Source organism: Prionailurus bengalensis, chromosome D1 (genome assembly GCF_016509475.1).
Source record: "Prionailurus bengalensis isolate Pbe53 chromosome D1, Fcat_Pben_1.1_paternal_pri, whole genome shotgun sequence".
NCBI lineage: Eukaryota > Metazoa > Chordata > Mammalia > Carnivora > Felidae > Prionailurus > Prionailurus bengalensis.
In genome coordinates this window covers 26995549-27012246 of record NC_057346.1, presented here as the reverse complement: position 1 = coordinate 27012246, position 16698 = coordinate 26995549, and the positions used below count along the sequence as shown (strand labels likewise).

Genomic DNA, 16698 nt, shown 5'->3' with positions numbered 1-16698 from the left:
ATGAGATCATGACCTGAGCCGAAGTTGGACACCCAACCGACTGAGTCACCCAGGCACCCCAGGTAGTATTTTAAATAGTATCTAAAGGTTGGTGAACTGTGGGCCAATTCCAATTTACCACCTTTATTTGTAAATCAGGTGTTCCAATATAGCTGTGCTCATTTGTTTACGTATTGTCTGGATAGCAGAGTTGAGTATTTGAAACAGAGATCATGTGGTGTGCAAAGTGAAAAATATTTACTGTTTGCCCTACTACAGAAAAAGTTTACCAAATCCTTATCTCTTTGCCCATAAATCCCAGGTCATTATCTTAGAGTTGTCCCTCCCTGCTTCGTATCTATCTCCACATAGATATATAAGGGCATTTCAGACTTAACATGGCCAAGACCTCTAACTCCCCTTCTAAACCTCGCTTATCCAGTCATACCCATCTCTAAAGAGCATCATCATCAGTTAAATGAATAAAAGGACAACATTGAGAGAGAACTATTAGGAACTGCTTGGTATATGGTATGTTTGGGGAATATGAGAAAAAATGAGGCTGGAAAAGTACACAACCCAGAACATGAGGAGGTTTGTATGCCTTGCAAAGGTGTTCGGACTTTATTCTGAAGGTAACAGCCATTGCAGGATTTTAAAATGGGTGTTGATTTAATCAGAGAGATCACTGTGAAACAGAGGGATGTATTGGAGGGGTTGGGGGATAAAGAGAGGGAGTTATTAATTCAACCTTGTGTTGATGAGGGCCTAAATTAAAGCAGTAGTAGGAAGGAAAGGATTAAAGAGATTAAGAATTTCTAAGGTAAAACCATTTATGATACATTCTGTCATAGTATGTCCTTAGGATGTTGGACATTCTGGACAATTCAACATTGTTTTTCATATTGCTATAAATGGAACTTTTAACAGTTAAACTCTCAAAAAGTCATTTTTTCTTTTGTTCATTAAAGTTGTGCAGAAATGTTTATTCAGCTTAAAAATCAGAATCTTCCTCCCTCCTTTGGTCTTTTTTTAGATTGGAAAATGTTCAGTATCCCTACCAACTCTACATAGCTCCTTCTACCAGCAGTACGGAACGACCAAGTCCAAACGGTCCAGATAGACCTTTTCAGTGTCCAACTTGCGGGGTACGATTCACCCGTATTCAGAACCTAAAACAGCACATGCTCATCCACTCAGGTAATGTTGTCTTCCCTACTGTTGCATAAATGAGTACTTGAAACATTACATTTGGAATCTCAGTTAAAAATAGAAAACAGATGTTTCTGAGTTTAAAAAATATGTCTCTGAGAAATCAGATAAGCCTAAGTCTGTTGGTAAAATGGTACAGTGTCAGAAAGCTATTTGTTTAATACATTTGCCACAGGCATAAGTATTCGGATTAAAACTTGGTGGGGTGTATGTGTAGACATAAATGAAAGGCACTGGGTATATTAGGTGTGTGTATATATGTGTGATAGAGAAGCACAGGTACAGATGGTAGAGCAAATGGAACTAAAAGGGTATTTATTGCTGTTCTTTGTACTATTCTTGTAACTACTCTTTATGAATGGAATTATTTCCAAATAAGAAGTGTTTTTAGAAATTTACATTTAATTATTTAAAATTTAATTTTAATTCTGCCATCCTAAATTTCTCTGTGCCCTGATTAATCAGCTTTGCAGCATTTTTTAGGATAAAAGATTTTAAATAAATTACATGTAAAACATTTGAAATTTAAGTTCAGTGATCACAAAAAGGCAACAAAATTCTTGTGGGTACACCTCTGATGAGTATAGGAAATCTTTGCTCCTGTTTTCAGCTGTGTTGTCATCTTGCTTTCCTCTTCTGTAGATAGGTCTAATAGTCCCTGAGCTAATAATATCAGTTCCCTATGACTTAAATCAACAGATTGTATTTTGAAGGTTTTTTTTTTTTTGCTAAAACTATGATAATTGAAGAGGTAATTAATATACTTCATAATTCACATATTAGTTTCTACATATTTTTTCTATCACTTTACATAATATGCCCATAAATCCAATTCACCAAATGATAGTTCTAACATGATTATTATGTTCAGAGATGTTTCTTCTCATTTCTCAGGTAATGAAGAGTGGGTACATTTTCACATCTTTTCAATATAAACTTTACTACTTTAATGAAATGATGTTTTATGGGGATTTGATTCTGTTTAAATACTGTGGTTATGTTTTGAAGTCTGTAAAATAGATGATTTAGAAGAATATTCAGAAATCAACTTGAGTATATATTAACTAGTTCACCTCTCCTTCTAATGCCCTTTTTTTTTTTTTTTTAAAGCCCTAGTGACTTTTCAAATGTTCTGTACCTTTTCTGAGATGTTGAATTGGAATCCATTTTTGCTGGTGATTTTTGCCTTTTTAAATTGCCTGTTGCTACAAAATTGTAGCTCAGAAATTTGTGAGGTTTGTGACCTTTCACTTTATTTTGTTTTTAGATAATACTTTGTTCTGCCTTATTTTGTAGGAATTAAACCATTTCAGTGTGACCGCTGTGGGAAAAAGTTCACCAGGGCTTACTCGCTAAAGATGCATCGCCTAAAGCATGAAGGTAAACGCTGTTTCCGGTGCCAGATATGTAGTGCCACTTTCACTTCCTTCGGGGAATATAAACACCACATGAGGGTTTCCCGGCACATTATCCGCAAGCCTCGGATTTACGAGTGCAAAACATGTGGCGCCATGTTCACCAACTCTGGAAATTTAATCGTGCACCTGAGGAGTCTGAACCATGAAGCGTCAGAGCTAGCAAACTACTTCCAGAGCAGGTGAGGCGCACAACAAAAACGAGCCAGGAAAACCGCTTACTAAACTCTCTTTCCCTGCTGTCAGGGCGGCCTGCTATGCTTATCAGGTTGCTGGCTACTCAGTCACGTTCCTTTTAAATTTCCACTGTCCATACTCTCATCTCCTGATCTGATACAATTTTGCTGGATCTTCTAGGTATATACAATTATAAATATTTTTCTAGTTGGTATTGGAAATTTTTCCCTACAGAAGTAGACTACTTACTTCTTGCTTTGTCTTTTTTGTTTCTTGGGTTTTAGTTTTTTGTATTTTCAGTAATTAAGCTTAAAGTAATATAGACCTTATTGGAAAATTTACCGTGTTAGATGATTCTTAGTGGTACTGAATTAATTCAGACTCTTTGGATGTCAAAACTTTTGACCACTTCTCTTTTTTTTTAATTCTATATAAAGGGATATATATTTACCAATAAAAGAAAAGAACTTCAACAGCAACTATAATGGATATGATTATTTTCAATTAAATTTCCTTTTTCTTTCAATTTAAAGCTCATGCTTTTCATTAATAATTTATGATAGAATTCCTTTCTGATTTATAGAGTATCTAAGGAAGTCAGGTTTTAGTTCTGACTCTACCACTAACTAGTATTATGACTGAACATGTCTCTTTACAAATGAAGAAGCCTGAAGCATAAAGACCGATAAAATGTAAGCTTTAAAGGTCATTTCAGAGGTCTCTAAATATAAAACTCTGTTGTCTTTTTTTAATACTTTATCAAAAATGTACATCTGTAGGAGTCCTTAATTTTTTATAAAATGAAATCTTCCTAAACTTAAATTTTAAACCATCTTTAGTTCTTAAATCTTACTTTTCAATAAATTCCAAACTATTCCTGCAGATTTTTTTTCCTCTTCAGACCTGACATTCATGTTGTTTACTCATGTCTGAGTGTCTGGTTGTCATCTCACGAAACCTAAATTATACATATCATATCAAACACTGTTTGTCCAGAACTAAGATAGTGTCATAGTTAACCACTTCTATTGCCTGTATCTTCCCTGTACAGAACCTTCTGTCCTCTGTTCTTCCTGTCTAACACCTGAAGACTTCTTAAAAAATAAAACATAGGACATTTTAAATTGTTTTGCAAATGAACATATTTTAATTTTTTTATTAATACTGGACAGATTATAAAACCACCTTCTTAAATGTATCAGTTATTAACATTCCTAGTAGAACGAACTTTTTAAGTCCAGCAATAAAGATTTAATTAAAGCATCTAAGAGATATTTTATGTTTGTTTTAACTACAAAAAATGTTATAGTAGAAAACTTAGTAAATGTAGGAAAGTATAAAATATAAGAAATTAAAATACTTTCTGATCTCACCACTCAGGATTAATATCCACTGTTGTTAAAATTTTGGTATATTTTACTCTCCATATTTAATAATTAAATATTTAATCCTATCAATATAATATTAAATATTTTCAGTATTAATAAATACTTTCTTAGGACTAATATATAACTGATCTCATGGCATTCATTTTCAAATCCTACTTCAAATGGAATTTATTGTTTTCATATACTAAATCTAATAGCAGAATACACATAAATTATTCTTTATATTTCTCTATATAGTACATTATGTATACTGTCATTTATGCATAAGGACTTAGTTTCTTAACTAACTTATATCCAGGAAGTAATAAAAAGTTAGGTTTATATACCTCTTAATTAGCATATAATCCAAGAAAAGTTAAGCATAAGTTATTCAAATGATATTTGCTTAAGTGAGCATGCTAATTGTATACAGAAACTCTTCTACATAGAACAAGAAAGGCTGCTTAGGGGTCTAAAGTGACAATGAAGGTGATAATTAATCCTATTGATAGTAGAGTTCATATACTTTGGTTCTGATGGATGGCTTGGGTTCATATTTAGGAAAGCTTAGAAATTTGAATATCCTGAGTTATAATTAGTCAAGAACTAGAGAAATGAAAAATCCCAATCTTGTTTTACAAATCAGGTCTTTTTATTGTGGCTAATTTATTACTGGTTTGAAAATTAACTCCCTCTTTCATCCTTTGCCTCTTATCTAGTGATTTCCTAGTACCGGACTACTTAAACCAGGAGCAAGAAGAGACCCTTGTTCAGTATGATCTTGGAGAACACAGTTTTGAAAGCAACTCCTCTGTTCAAATGCCTGTAATTTCACAGGTCTCCTCGACCCAGAATTGTGAAAGCACTTTCCCCTTGGGGTCTCTTGGTGGGCTGGCAGAAAAAGAGGAAGAAATGCCAGAGCAGCCAAAGACCAGTGCTTGTGCCGAGGCAACCAGAGATGACCCCCCCAAATCAGAGCTGTCTTCTATAACCATTGAGTAATTTCATGGTTTGGCTTCATTTTTGGTTTTTGGAAAGTGCCTGTGCTTGGTCTTGTACATTTAAATTTAATTTAATTTTTTAAACAAAAAAGGGTTTGGGAAAGAATTTCCCTTTTTACTTTGTAAGCCCCACAACTGATGTTTTATTTTTCATGACTGAGAGATTGCTTCTGTAAGTGCACAACAACATGATGTTGAAACATAATTGAAACTATGAGACTTAAGGAGAACCAGTTGACTTCAAGCCTGTATCAGTTTCTTCCATTGTTAAAAGCAGGCTAATGAGATCATTAGGTAAAGAAGAATTCAGATGATTGTTGACCTTCTGAGATGAAAGGGTACACCGGAAACAAATTACCGAACAGAATTTGACAGCCTGAATAGATGTTTACTCCTATACACAGGACATTGTACAATATTATGTAAAGCCTGTTGGTTTAGGAAATATTTACGGTAAGCTTTCTTAAAAATTATTAGGGTAAATACTTCTGAAATCCAATGTATTCTTTTTTTTTTTTTTTTTTAAGCCTTGTCATTTCTATTATTTTTCATGGTGAAATTTGGTGTAGGGATAGGCATTCCCTGAACTTCTTTAGTACCACTCCAAATAATCTTTCTTCTGTGAAAGAAGGCAGAGAACCATGATTGAGAATAGCCGGGCTGTGCATGAAATGACCAGGAGTGGAAAATGAAGTACATAAATCCCAACTTCATAGGAACTCTTAATACTGCTTTTCTGACTAAAATTGTTGTTTACCTGGTCTTTGAATGTTAATGCCTGGCTAATTAGGTCATTTTCCCCTCTTGCCCCATGAACAGTACTCCCTCTTGCATATACTGGCATGATATTATATAAAGGAAAAATATTGGAGATATTCTATATTTTATATATAGGTTTATGTATTGTTGAGGATGTTTTTATTGTGCTGATTTGGACAAAATAAAAGAATTCTCTGTTAAGGCTATGTTCTTAACCCAACTAAGATTGTTTACAAAGTTCCCTGTGTCACTGATACATTGTTTTTGTTTGAAAATATTTTTAGACTTTGACAAGTTTATTAAAAGGATTAGTGTAGTTTTTACACAATGTAAGCAATAATGTAACAGATGAGAAAAGGCTTTAAATTGATCAACTAGGACTCATAAATCTAGGGGGAAAAACTAAGTCTAAAGGAAAACTTAAAAACCTTAAATTAATATCACCTCTTTTGCTGCTAAAAAAAATGAAACTTCCTGATTTATAGTCGAAACTTATACTCTGGACTGGAGTATACTTTGCATCTGGTGCCATTAAAGCATCACTGACCTTGATCCTAAATATTCATGAGTCCATGAACAATGAACTTTTGAATAACCTTTTTTCTATGTATATACCCACAGGTTAATAATTATGAAAACACCTGATTAAATTAGAAAAAGAAACTAAATAGTTTCTTATTCAAAACACAAGATCTGAATTTTGTTTGGGTGCTAGACCTTAATAATAAAATTAATTTTTTAAGTTATAGTGATTTTATTGTTTCTTTTTTTTTTAATTGGCTAATTCTGTGATTGATTTTCCTCCCACAAATGTAAAGGAAGGGAAAGTAAACTCATTGAAGATTTTTTTCAGGTAACATTCTTTTTCCAAATTCTGCTGTCAAGTTTTAACTTGTTTCCAACTGCTTATCTCAGTCTTGAACCTGTTTCCCCGCCCTTTGCTCCCAAACATAGGTATATTACCTACAGGAAGATCAACATACACAGGTTATACTGGGCTTCCATCATTTATGCTTCTTTACTAACAGGATTGAATTTACTTTTTGCAGCAGACTATAATACTTACTAGTAGCAGTACTGCTGTGTCTCAGCTGGAAAAATTAGGAATTTTTATTTTTAACGTCATACATACCCTTGAAAAATGTTATGCCGGCCAATGGATAAACCTCGGAGTTAATTTTAGAATCTTTATATGGGCAAAACAAAGAATAGGTAAAATTAATGACCAGGAATCATTGTTGCCTTCAGTTCTAAGAGTTATTTTTTATAACTAAGTAAAGGAAAAAAAAAAAAAAAAAAAGAAGGGTTAAAGAAAATAAACATGTAAGAATTGTTTGGGGATTTGTATGATTGAAAGTGTTTTAGCATATCCCCTACCTATCCTGAGAACTCTGTGTTAAGAAAGCCCACAATTTTGGCAGCTCTGAAGTATTCTGTGTTCTCAGAATGTAGGATTCCCACCACTGGCTATTCTTTCCCAAATGGAAACTAGATTTTCATTGGTAATTACAAATTGCACAGATTTCCAAGTTTTATGAAAAACTTGAATATACTATCAAAATGTATACTTGGTTTATTGTCTGTACCCCAAATCTTAACAATACAGGTAACTAATTAATTAGTATTTAACATAAAATGATATAAACAAAGGCCTTTTTTCTCTTTCATTGAGGCTCTCCATTTTGCTTGATACACAATTTAAGGATTTTTAGCTTAAACTAAGCTGCAAGGGGTAATTGTATATAGTGTTATTTAGGTTTATTTAAAATTCATCTGAGAGAGGGATAATTGAATGGATAATTTTACCAGAATATATGGAAAACATTGCAAAGAGATGAAAGCCAGTTCCATTATCCCATCCATTAGAAATTACCAGTATAACTAAACAAAAATTCCAGTTTAGAATACTTAAGTATAGCTGTCTTTCATAAGGCCCAAGAGGGTAACTTTGTGATATTTAAAGGGCTTAAATTTTAGGATGCAGGATAAATTGCCTTTTTAAAACCAAGCATTTTATACAAGAAAAGCATTTATTTTCCATTTTTATGCTACCAAATAGGTATGATACACTTTAGAAATGAGCAAAGATGCTTTCTATGAAACTGGGTGTTCAATCTCCTGCAGTCATTCTTCCCATTTTCAGGGGTGCATTCTAACAATGGAAACATCTAGCATGAGAATGCTTGTAATAATTCTCGAAAAAGAGATTAATATTGGGTTTTTTAAAGGTTTTTATAAACAAACAGATGGAGATTATCATCCATAAATATATTTAAATGAATTTTTCTTAATTTGAATTTCAAGTAATCTTAATTTTTATTTCACATAATTAGTTGCATATTTAATTATATTGCCAGTTTTTTTTTTTTTTTAAGTTCTTGATTTCAGTGAGACAAAGTGTACTAAAATGTTTAAATAACCTCATTCAGTTTTACGTATTAACATTTCAGCATATAAACCATTCCGGCTTAAGTAATTTGGTTCCGTGTTATGACACATGCTCTTTGGTTTCAAAAGCAAACAGAAAAACTTGCATTTTGTCAAAATAGTTTATCAAACGGAATGGACTAGTCAGCATGTCTAATGTAGTATCATTGTTACGTTCTAACTACTGAGCCAGACTCTCCTAGTGTATAAATGATTCCCTGGGAGCCTTCGGAAGCTGTATTAACTCTTTCAGTCTTTTGTTTGCTCTCTCATTTTATTCTTGTACTCCATCTAAATAGAAGCCAGTTGTCTTATTTAGTGGCTTTTAGTTTGAAGATTCTCAGATCAATTTTAGTCTCTCAACTTTGTAGTCCGTGAAAAATACATTATTGTGTAAGGTAATGTCAGTTCTGTACTTTACCACATGGAGGGAATCATTGTTATTACTTGAGGAATGAACAGTCCTAAATTGTAATATCGTAACAGAAAGGAGTTTGAGATTTGATGAATTGATGAAGAAGAGAACAAGAAACTTTCATGTGGCACTTACTCTATTGTCACTCATCTGCAAAATGTGAAGTTATAACTCTGAAATATACATCCAAATGAGGGAGAATAGTTGTCTAGATATAATATTAACTGGGGGGTGTGGGCGGGTGCTAGTAAAGTTTGTGTTTGGAAGCGACCCAAAGTTGTTAAAAGGTAATAAATGTGATTTTCACTATAAGTTATTGACATAAGATACTTTATTTATAATATATTCAGATTTTAAAAGTAACAGAGAAGAATGTATTAGGAACTAGATTTTGTTTTCTGAAGCAGTGGAACAAAATTAAGGAGAGTTCTATTATAGTATATACACATCTATGAGGAATATTTATAGCTAAGCATACTCCTTTAGCTTTAAGCTAAAATGGTCAAAATTTAAATTTATTTTTTATTTTGCTTATGCCCACTTTTATCTTTTAGTGTCATTTTGCTTGACAGAATGTGGTGATATAGGGTATTTTTTATCTAGGAAGTCCTCAGCAAGATGAGTTTGCCAAAAGCAATAATGGTTCAGATTAAACAGTAAAGTGGAATTGAACCAATTTGCAGGTTCAACTAAGGAACAGACACTCTGTGGATATTTCGTTTTTAGATTATAAATATGTTGAAATTTATTAATGGGAGGAAGTAAGCTTATATCATTATGGGATGTAGACTCTTAGTGACATCACAGTTGTACTTTTTTTTTTTTCATACTAAACTAATACAGTTAGATATTTCCACTACATTGTAGTGATTCTATTTTTGTGATGGGAAAAAACAATTCTGTGTCTTTACAAATAGTCTCTGCAGAAATGTCAGGCAATGTTATTGGAGTCTCAGTTTGGCAGTATCCAAAATACAGAATCACCTCAAAGTGCTTGTGCTACTTGAAGAGAGCCTCCTCTGTGCAGGGCCCGGGCAAGCTACAGCTAATACCAGGGTACCTGTGCACATAATAGTTTACAAAGAATTTAAAAGTGGAGACCATTGATTGAAAACAATTTTTTTTTTTTAAAAATTGTTTTAACTTTAAAATTTTTAATTTCAGTTTGAAGTGCCTGGTTTATAAAATCTAATTCTTTGATTATTGCCTTTCTCTTTAAATTGACTAAGTTTGCTGATTAAACTTAAAGCCTTGGGCTCAATTGTGATGATTTATTGATAAAATTGCTGCTTGATGGTTTGAGGGGCTAGTGTCATGACTTTTATGAAATTATCCTTGTTTTCCCAAATGCTGGTCTAACTATATCCAGATTTCATAATCAAGTTAAGCTAAAAAATCATCCTGTAATTGAATGTTCAGGTTACCAAAGTACATCACCTTCTAAGGGAGGATAAATCTTCCCTACTTGAAGAGGAGCTGGCCATCTCCCCTTAACATACATTGATTCCGTTGGCATTAGTGGAAGCTGTGTTCATTTAAAGGTGGTAAAACCTTTTGTGCAGTTCCTAGAAACCTCTGCTTTCTAGAGAGAACCTTTTCTATGATTACCTTGTAAGTGTGTTTTCTCTAGGAGCTTTGTTTTCCTTCAGTTATCAATTTAATTTTCAAGTTGATAGATGCTATGTAAAGTCTCTCATACTGAGAGTAGTCCATTAAATTATTGAAAGTTGCACTGCTTTTCATCTTTCAGGTGCCTAAAATGAATGCCACCAGGTATTTGGAAGGTGTAAGATCATAATCTTTGTTCATTTTCTTCCTTATACAAAGTGATGGCTTCTAATGCATATATTTCAAAATATAAAAAAAAAAAAAACAGCCCTCAATAGAGTAAAATTTGGTTTTGATCCAAGTCCCAATAATATGTTTGATATTTCTGTTGTTCCTGGTGCCTCCTGTTGCATCAGATAGAGATTGCCTGCCTCTTTGTATGGCACCCTTGTGGCACCTTATGTCCAATTGGAAGATAGTTTATGGCTTCTTTGTGCCTCTACTATCTTTTCAAAAGCCATTTTATAAAAATCCTAGGTAGCCTATTTTAATATTTAAATATATATATTTGTGAGATACTTTTAGAACAGACTTTTTTTTTTTTACTTTGAAATTCCTGTATTCTCATTTTTTAAGAGTAAATTAAAATTTTCCAAGATTAGGACTTGTCTTTTTCCACAGCAGCATAATGAGAAAGTCAGATTGAAATTGAAATTGACCATACTTCAGTGATAGAAGAAATTGATGTCTGGTTACAGGAGACAGATAAGAAGGAAAAAATTGTTTTGATGTCACAGAAATGAATTTTTAAATAAAATTGTGGTTTTGTTTCTGTAATTTCATACTTGCTGCTACAGTTGCTCAGTATTTTACAGAGCTAACATATAAATCTGGCTCTGTTTAAAAACTGGAGTACTTTCTAGTACAACCAGCCTGGGAGGAAGCTGCACCACAGTTTTCCAGTTGGGTGACTGACTGCTTTGTTTAGCCGATGCATGCTTAATATTTTCCTATAGGCCAACATCAAAGAAGCCTGGGGGAAACTTTTTTACCTTGCAGCATTGATTCCTTTTGGGCACTGGCATTTTGTGAAACCCTTGGGGGAGGGTAATGCTGGGGCAGAAATGTGAATTATGTAGATGGGTGTTTTTATGTCTTCAGCCCTCTCCTAGAACCAGTACAACTCTCTTAACTGTGCCAGTCCCCAGTTCACCAGCTTTGTATCCACTTGTCATCTCATTTAAATATGGCTGTACTTGGTGACAGTGGCCATAGCTAATAACTTCTTGGCATGTTTGACTTTCAACAATAACAAAAATGGTTTTGGATTTTGTTTTATTTCCTAAAAATGTATACAATGTCAGAACTTCACATTTTATATACTAGTATCTGGCTATTAGTATTTTACAGGAACCATAGTTCTTGGTGACTTCATATATACATATATATATATATATATTTTTGTGACTTTTTTGTAAACTAAGTGCCGTTTCAACGTTACAATCATTTTTAGAGTTATTGTAATCAATGTGAATATCATGTTTTTTCAAATCTGTTCTGAGCCTATAGTGTTTGCTTTGTGAACATATGTGTATTGTATATATTCTGTATAGTTACATTGTACTGAAATATTAGCTTGTTTGATATAAGGAAAGTATGTATTGAGTACCTTTTTTGCTAGCCTGGTTGTTTAATCTTTTTTAAAAAGGTTTAAACTTTTTAAAAAAAAAAATCTTTAAACTGGCCTTTATTACATGGTCACAAATAAAGTTGCAGTTTAGAAGGGATGGGCAGGGAAAAATTAGTTTTGAGTGTCTTTGAATAGAAACATAAGACTAAGATTTTTTTCTCATTAAAATATCTTATTAATGCTTTATGGAGTAAAACTTCCTGCTGTTGTTATTTATTGTTGGCTGGAAGGAAGAGTTGGTGGTGTTGGTTGAGCAACGTTAGATGAGAAAAGTCATCCGCTGAGTATGCACGGACCAGAGAATCTTACATTAGAAGGCACACACCAGCTTCCTGGGTGAGGAAGAAGAGTTGAAGGGGCACAGATTCCACAAATACCATCCCTTAAGATTGAAAGAGATCTAAAGGAGGCTAGAGAAGTCATCAATTCCTGGAGCTATTGAACTAGGTTCGGGTTCTTGTGCAAAGCTACTTCCTGAGGGGTGGGTTGCATCTTTAGAAGTTTCCCTGAATCTTTCTGAAGTTGTACTTTTGATGAGATACCTGTTGGTAACATTTGAGTAATGTCTTACAACCAAAAAGTAGAAAACAGGTACTTGGAGGAGGGGGAGGGGAACAGCCCTTGCATAGGTAACACGCCTATGAGAGCCTAAAGGAAGCGGTTTCTAAGTTTAGATTCATCTTGATGTGACTTTTAGTAATAATTGGACTATAGAACAAGAGTAACAGGCAAAGAAAATTATTTCATCGATGCCAAGCTACCAGGATCACTTTAGAATTAAATTCAGAGGGGCAGAGGTTAATTTTAAGAAGCACTGTCTTTTCATTCAGTGAGTGTGTTATGTTTTTAATAATTGTTTACCAAACCATTCAAAGTGAGCAAACTGTTTGGGTCCTTAGTAGCCTCAGCCACAGGAGATACACATAAATGCAAAATGTAGAAATTAAAATAATTACAAAGCTGACCTTTGAGCAATGCAGGGCTTAGAGGTGCTGACCACCACACTGTGGAAGATTCACACGTAACTTTTGAATCCTCAAAAACTGAACTACTAATAGCCTACTGTTGACTGGAAGTCTTATAGTCACTTAGCACATTTTTTATGTTCTATGCATTATACACTGTAGTCTTAAAATAAAGTAAGCTAGAGAGCAGAAAGTTTAACTGAGGATCAGAAAAAATACATTTACATTACTGTATCAAAAAAAATTCACGTAAGTGGACCTGCGCAGTTTAACCCCATATTGTTGCAGGGTTATCTGTACATCCTGCAGTTTTATTTGCATATGAATTACATACCAGAAAAAAATCCTATCAGAGAATGATACTAAATGTAATAACCAAAGATGTTTGTCTCTTCACCTGAGAGTTGTAATTAATAGTTTGGGCATTCTCTTTTGAGCAGGAATGTTTGTTCTAAGTACTCAACTAAGTTAACAAAATCTACAGGCATGAAGAGTTTAAATTGGGGAAAACTTGCTTGTAAACATCAAATCCTAAAGTTTAGTGTAATTCATTTTTTATATGGGTAAACTTCTATACAGATGATGAAACTGATAACAATAGGCATATTCAATCTAGAAAGAAATTGCTCATCGACAAACTGATTTGAATTGAGGTTTGAACACCCTTGGGGACAAAGGGAAAGCCAGTTGTTTTCTTAAACTGATTAACTGAATTTTCCTACAAAAAAAATACTGAAATTTCTATACCTAACTCACTTTATAGATAAGTCAGCGGCTCTAGGCAGAGCTGGCATTAGAATTATTTTGTAGGGCTTCTACACGTAATCCCACACCCTTCTTAATATCCCTGCCTAATTTTTTCCACAGCTAACATTTCTGACTGCCCTTAGCTGAATGAGTCAGTCTCACTGACCAGAGATCCTGAATAGTTAGGCTTAGCAACACATCAGCACACACTCCAGTAAAAGGACAGCCTCAGGTGAATTTCCTCAGTGATTTTTGCTTTCTAGAGATACTGTTGGGAAAATGGCTTTAGAACATCAAAAGATAACAACCAAATAAAATTTCTGTAGACCATTTTACTTTTTTTCTCAAGTTTTTATTTAAATTCCAGTTAATCAATATACAGTCTAATACTGGTTTCAGGAGTAGAATTTAGTGATTCATGACTTACAAACAGCAGCCCCAGTGCTCATCACAAGTCCCCTCAGTACTTATCACCCATTTAACCTATCCCCCTACCCGCCTTTCCTCCAGCAAACCCTCAGTTTGTTTTTTAACTAATTTAGTGAAACAGTTTATATACCATAAAATGTGTCCATTTCCAGTGTACAGTTTAATGAGTTCAGTACACTTATACAGTTGTACAAACACCCCTATACTCCATTTTAAAACATATCCATCACCCCCAAAGTCTCCTGGTGCCCAGTTAAAGTCAGTCTCCACTGCCACTTCTGGTCCCATCAACTGCTGATTGACTTTGTTTCTACAGATTTTCCCTCATTGGGGATCATACACTATTTACTCTTTTATGCCCGGCTTCTTTAATTTAGCCTGACTTTTTTGAGATTTCACCCATATCGTTTCAGGTAACAGGAGTTTGTTCCTTTTTATTGCTGAATAAGACTATTCCATTATATAGCTGCACCACGTTTTTTTTCTCCATTCATTTGTTGGTGGACGGCTGGCTTTCTTGTGCCTTCGGGCTACAGTAAATAATGCAGTGAACATGGGTGTACAAATGTCTGTTTCAATCCCTGCTCTCACTTCTTTAGAGTATATACTTAGAAGTGGAATTGATGGATCACATGGTAATTATGTTTAATGTTTTTGAGGAATCACCATACCATTTTCTTTTTAATAGTCATTTATTTTTTATATATTTTTTAGTTTGTTTTTTTTTTAATTTACATCCAAATTAGCATATAGTGCAACATGATTTCAGTAGTAGATTCCTTAATGCCCCTTACCCATTTAGCCCCTTCCCCCCTCCCACAACCCCTCCAGCAACCCTCAGTTTGTTCTCCATATTTAGGAGTCTCTTCTGTTCTGTACCCCTCCCTGTTTTTATATTATTTTTGTTTCCCTTCCTTCCCTTATGTTTATCTGTTTTGTCTCTTAAAGTCCTCATATGTGTGAAGTCATATGATTTTTGTCTTTCTCTGACTGACTCATTTCATTTAGCATAATAACCTCCAGTTCCATCGACGTAGTTGCAAATGGCAAGATTTCATTCTTTTTGATTGCTCCATTGTATATATACAACACATCTTTATCCATTCATCCATCGATGGACATTTGGGCTCTTTCCATACTTTGGCTATTGTTGATCTCAGTTTGTTTTCTATGGTTAAGAGTCTTTTCTGGTTTGCCTTTTTTTTTTTTTTTTTTTTTGCATGCCTGTGTTCATCTGTTTTGTTTCTTAAATTATGCATATGAGTGAAATCATGGTATTTATCGTTCTCTAGTGGACTTACTCCACTTAGCATAATACTCTCTAGCTCCATCTGTTGTCACATAGACTATTTTAAATCCGGGGCAATCCAAGCATCAACAATACATATAGTAGGACTTGTGTGTGTGATAACTTTTGTCCAGGAACAGACTTTCTTTATTGAATGCAAATGAGTCTACCTTACAAGATTAATAAAAATTCCTTTTCAGTATATTTAAAGTTTATAAAATGCTAACACTTTGGGTGCCTATCTGGTTCAGTCAGTAGAGCATGTGACTCTTGATCTCAGGGTTGTAAGTTTAAGCCCCATGTTGGGCATAGAGGTTACTAAAAAAATAATAAAATACCAGCACTTTCATGGTGTTCAAAAATCCAGTGAGATAAGCAGGATAATAATGAATCTGTGATCCACATAGGTAGTTAGTGCCCTTCCTACCCATTACAGAAGAGCATTAGATGCACTCAGAAATCTCCAGACCACTAGAAAGGGCTGGAGCCTCAGGGGTCTTGAGTTGCTAGAGCCTTTACCTGTGGGGGGCTCTCAGACAGTGATTGGAAGAGAATCGAGAGCTGTTCTGCCGGTTCTAGCACTGAGATTCTTTTTGGGCACTAGCATCTTGGGAGACACTCGAGGGAGGGTAATGCTGCCGGGAAATAGGAAATTATGCAGATGGGTGTTTTGTGTATTTTATGCCAAGACCTAGTTCTCTCAAAGAGAGGTGAACTCTTTCTTATGTGAAAAAAATGCATGTGACCTTGTTGTAAAGATGTGGACTGGTCCATTTTTTCTTTTATGTACGCTTACCTAGTTAATAACCTCCACTGGGTTACATTTCCCACCTCTGCTGGTAACATTTTTCTTCCCATCCCTACTGCTACTAGCTTAGTTCAAACTTTTGTTGTTTCTGGTCTAGTAACACAAACAGCCTCCTAACTGTTCTTCCCTCTCTCCAGGCTGGCTACATCCAGTCCGTCCCTCAAATCCCTACGATGGTCTTTCTAATCAGGCCACTGCCCTACTTCAAGCCTGCCTCCCTCTCCCTCAGACCCCCCTCCCAGCCTGCTCTGCCTGGCTGATTACCATTGGACTTTTAAGACATGGGTCAGGCTTCACCTCTTCTAGGAACTCACCCCTCAGTCCAAACATCAAATCCCACCCAGCTTCAGTTTGGGGTTAGAGACCTGTCTGGCTATTTCCATAGAAGATTTTGCTTAGCTCTACTAAACCATTTCTCAGTCACACTGTCCTATAAATCTTCTCATGACATAGTGGTGAGAATTAGATGAG

The 16698-nt window shown here is 34.5% G+C and overlaps 1 protein-coding gene across 2 annotated transcripts in view; it reads left to right on the top strand.

Annotated features, from left to right (window-relative positions):
* ZBTB44 (zinc finger and BTB domain containing 44) overlaps positions 1–6656 on the top strand; it is a 66083-nt gene extending 59427 nt beyond the window's left edge. Inside the window, exons 4-6 of one of the 2 annotated variants that reach the window (XM_043579831.1) lie at positions 1016–1179; positions 2488–2571; positions 4870–6656. In XM_043579831.1, the coding sequence (XP_043435766.1) occupies positions 1016–1179; positions 2488–2571; positions 4870–4880 (259 nt within the window). In that variant the 3' untranslated portion in view covers positions 4881–6656. Of the gene's footprint in view, positions 1–1015; positions 1180–2487; positions 2789–4869 lie in introns of both variants that reach the window. The other variant, XM_043579830.1, reaches the window with a different exon arrangement.
* Positions 6657–16698: the final 10042 nt, after the last annotated feature.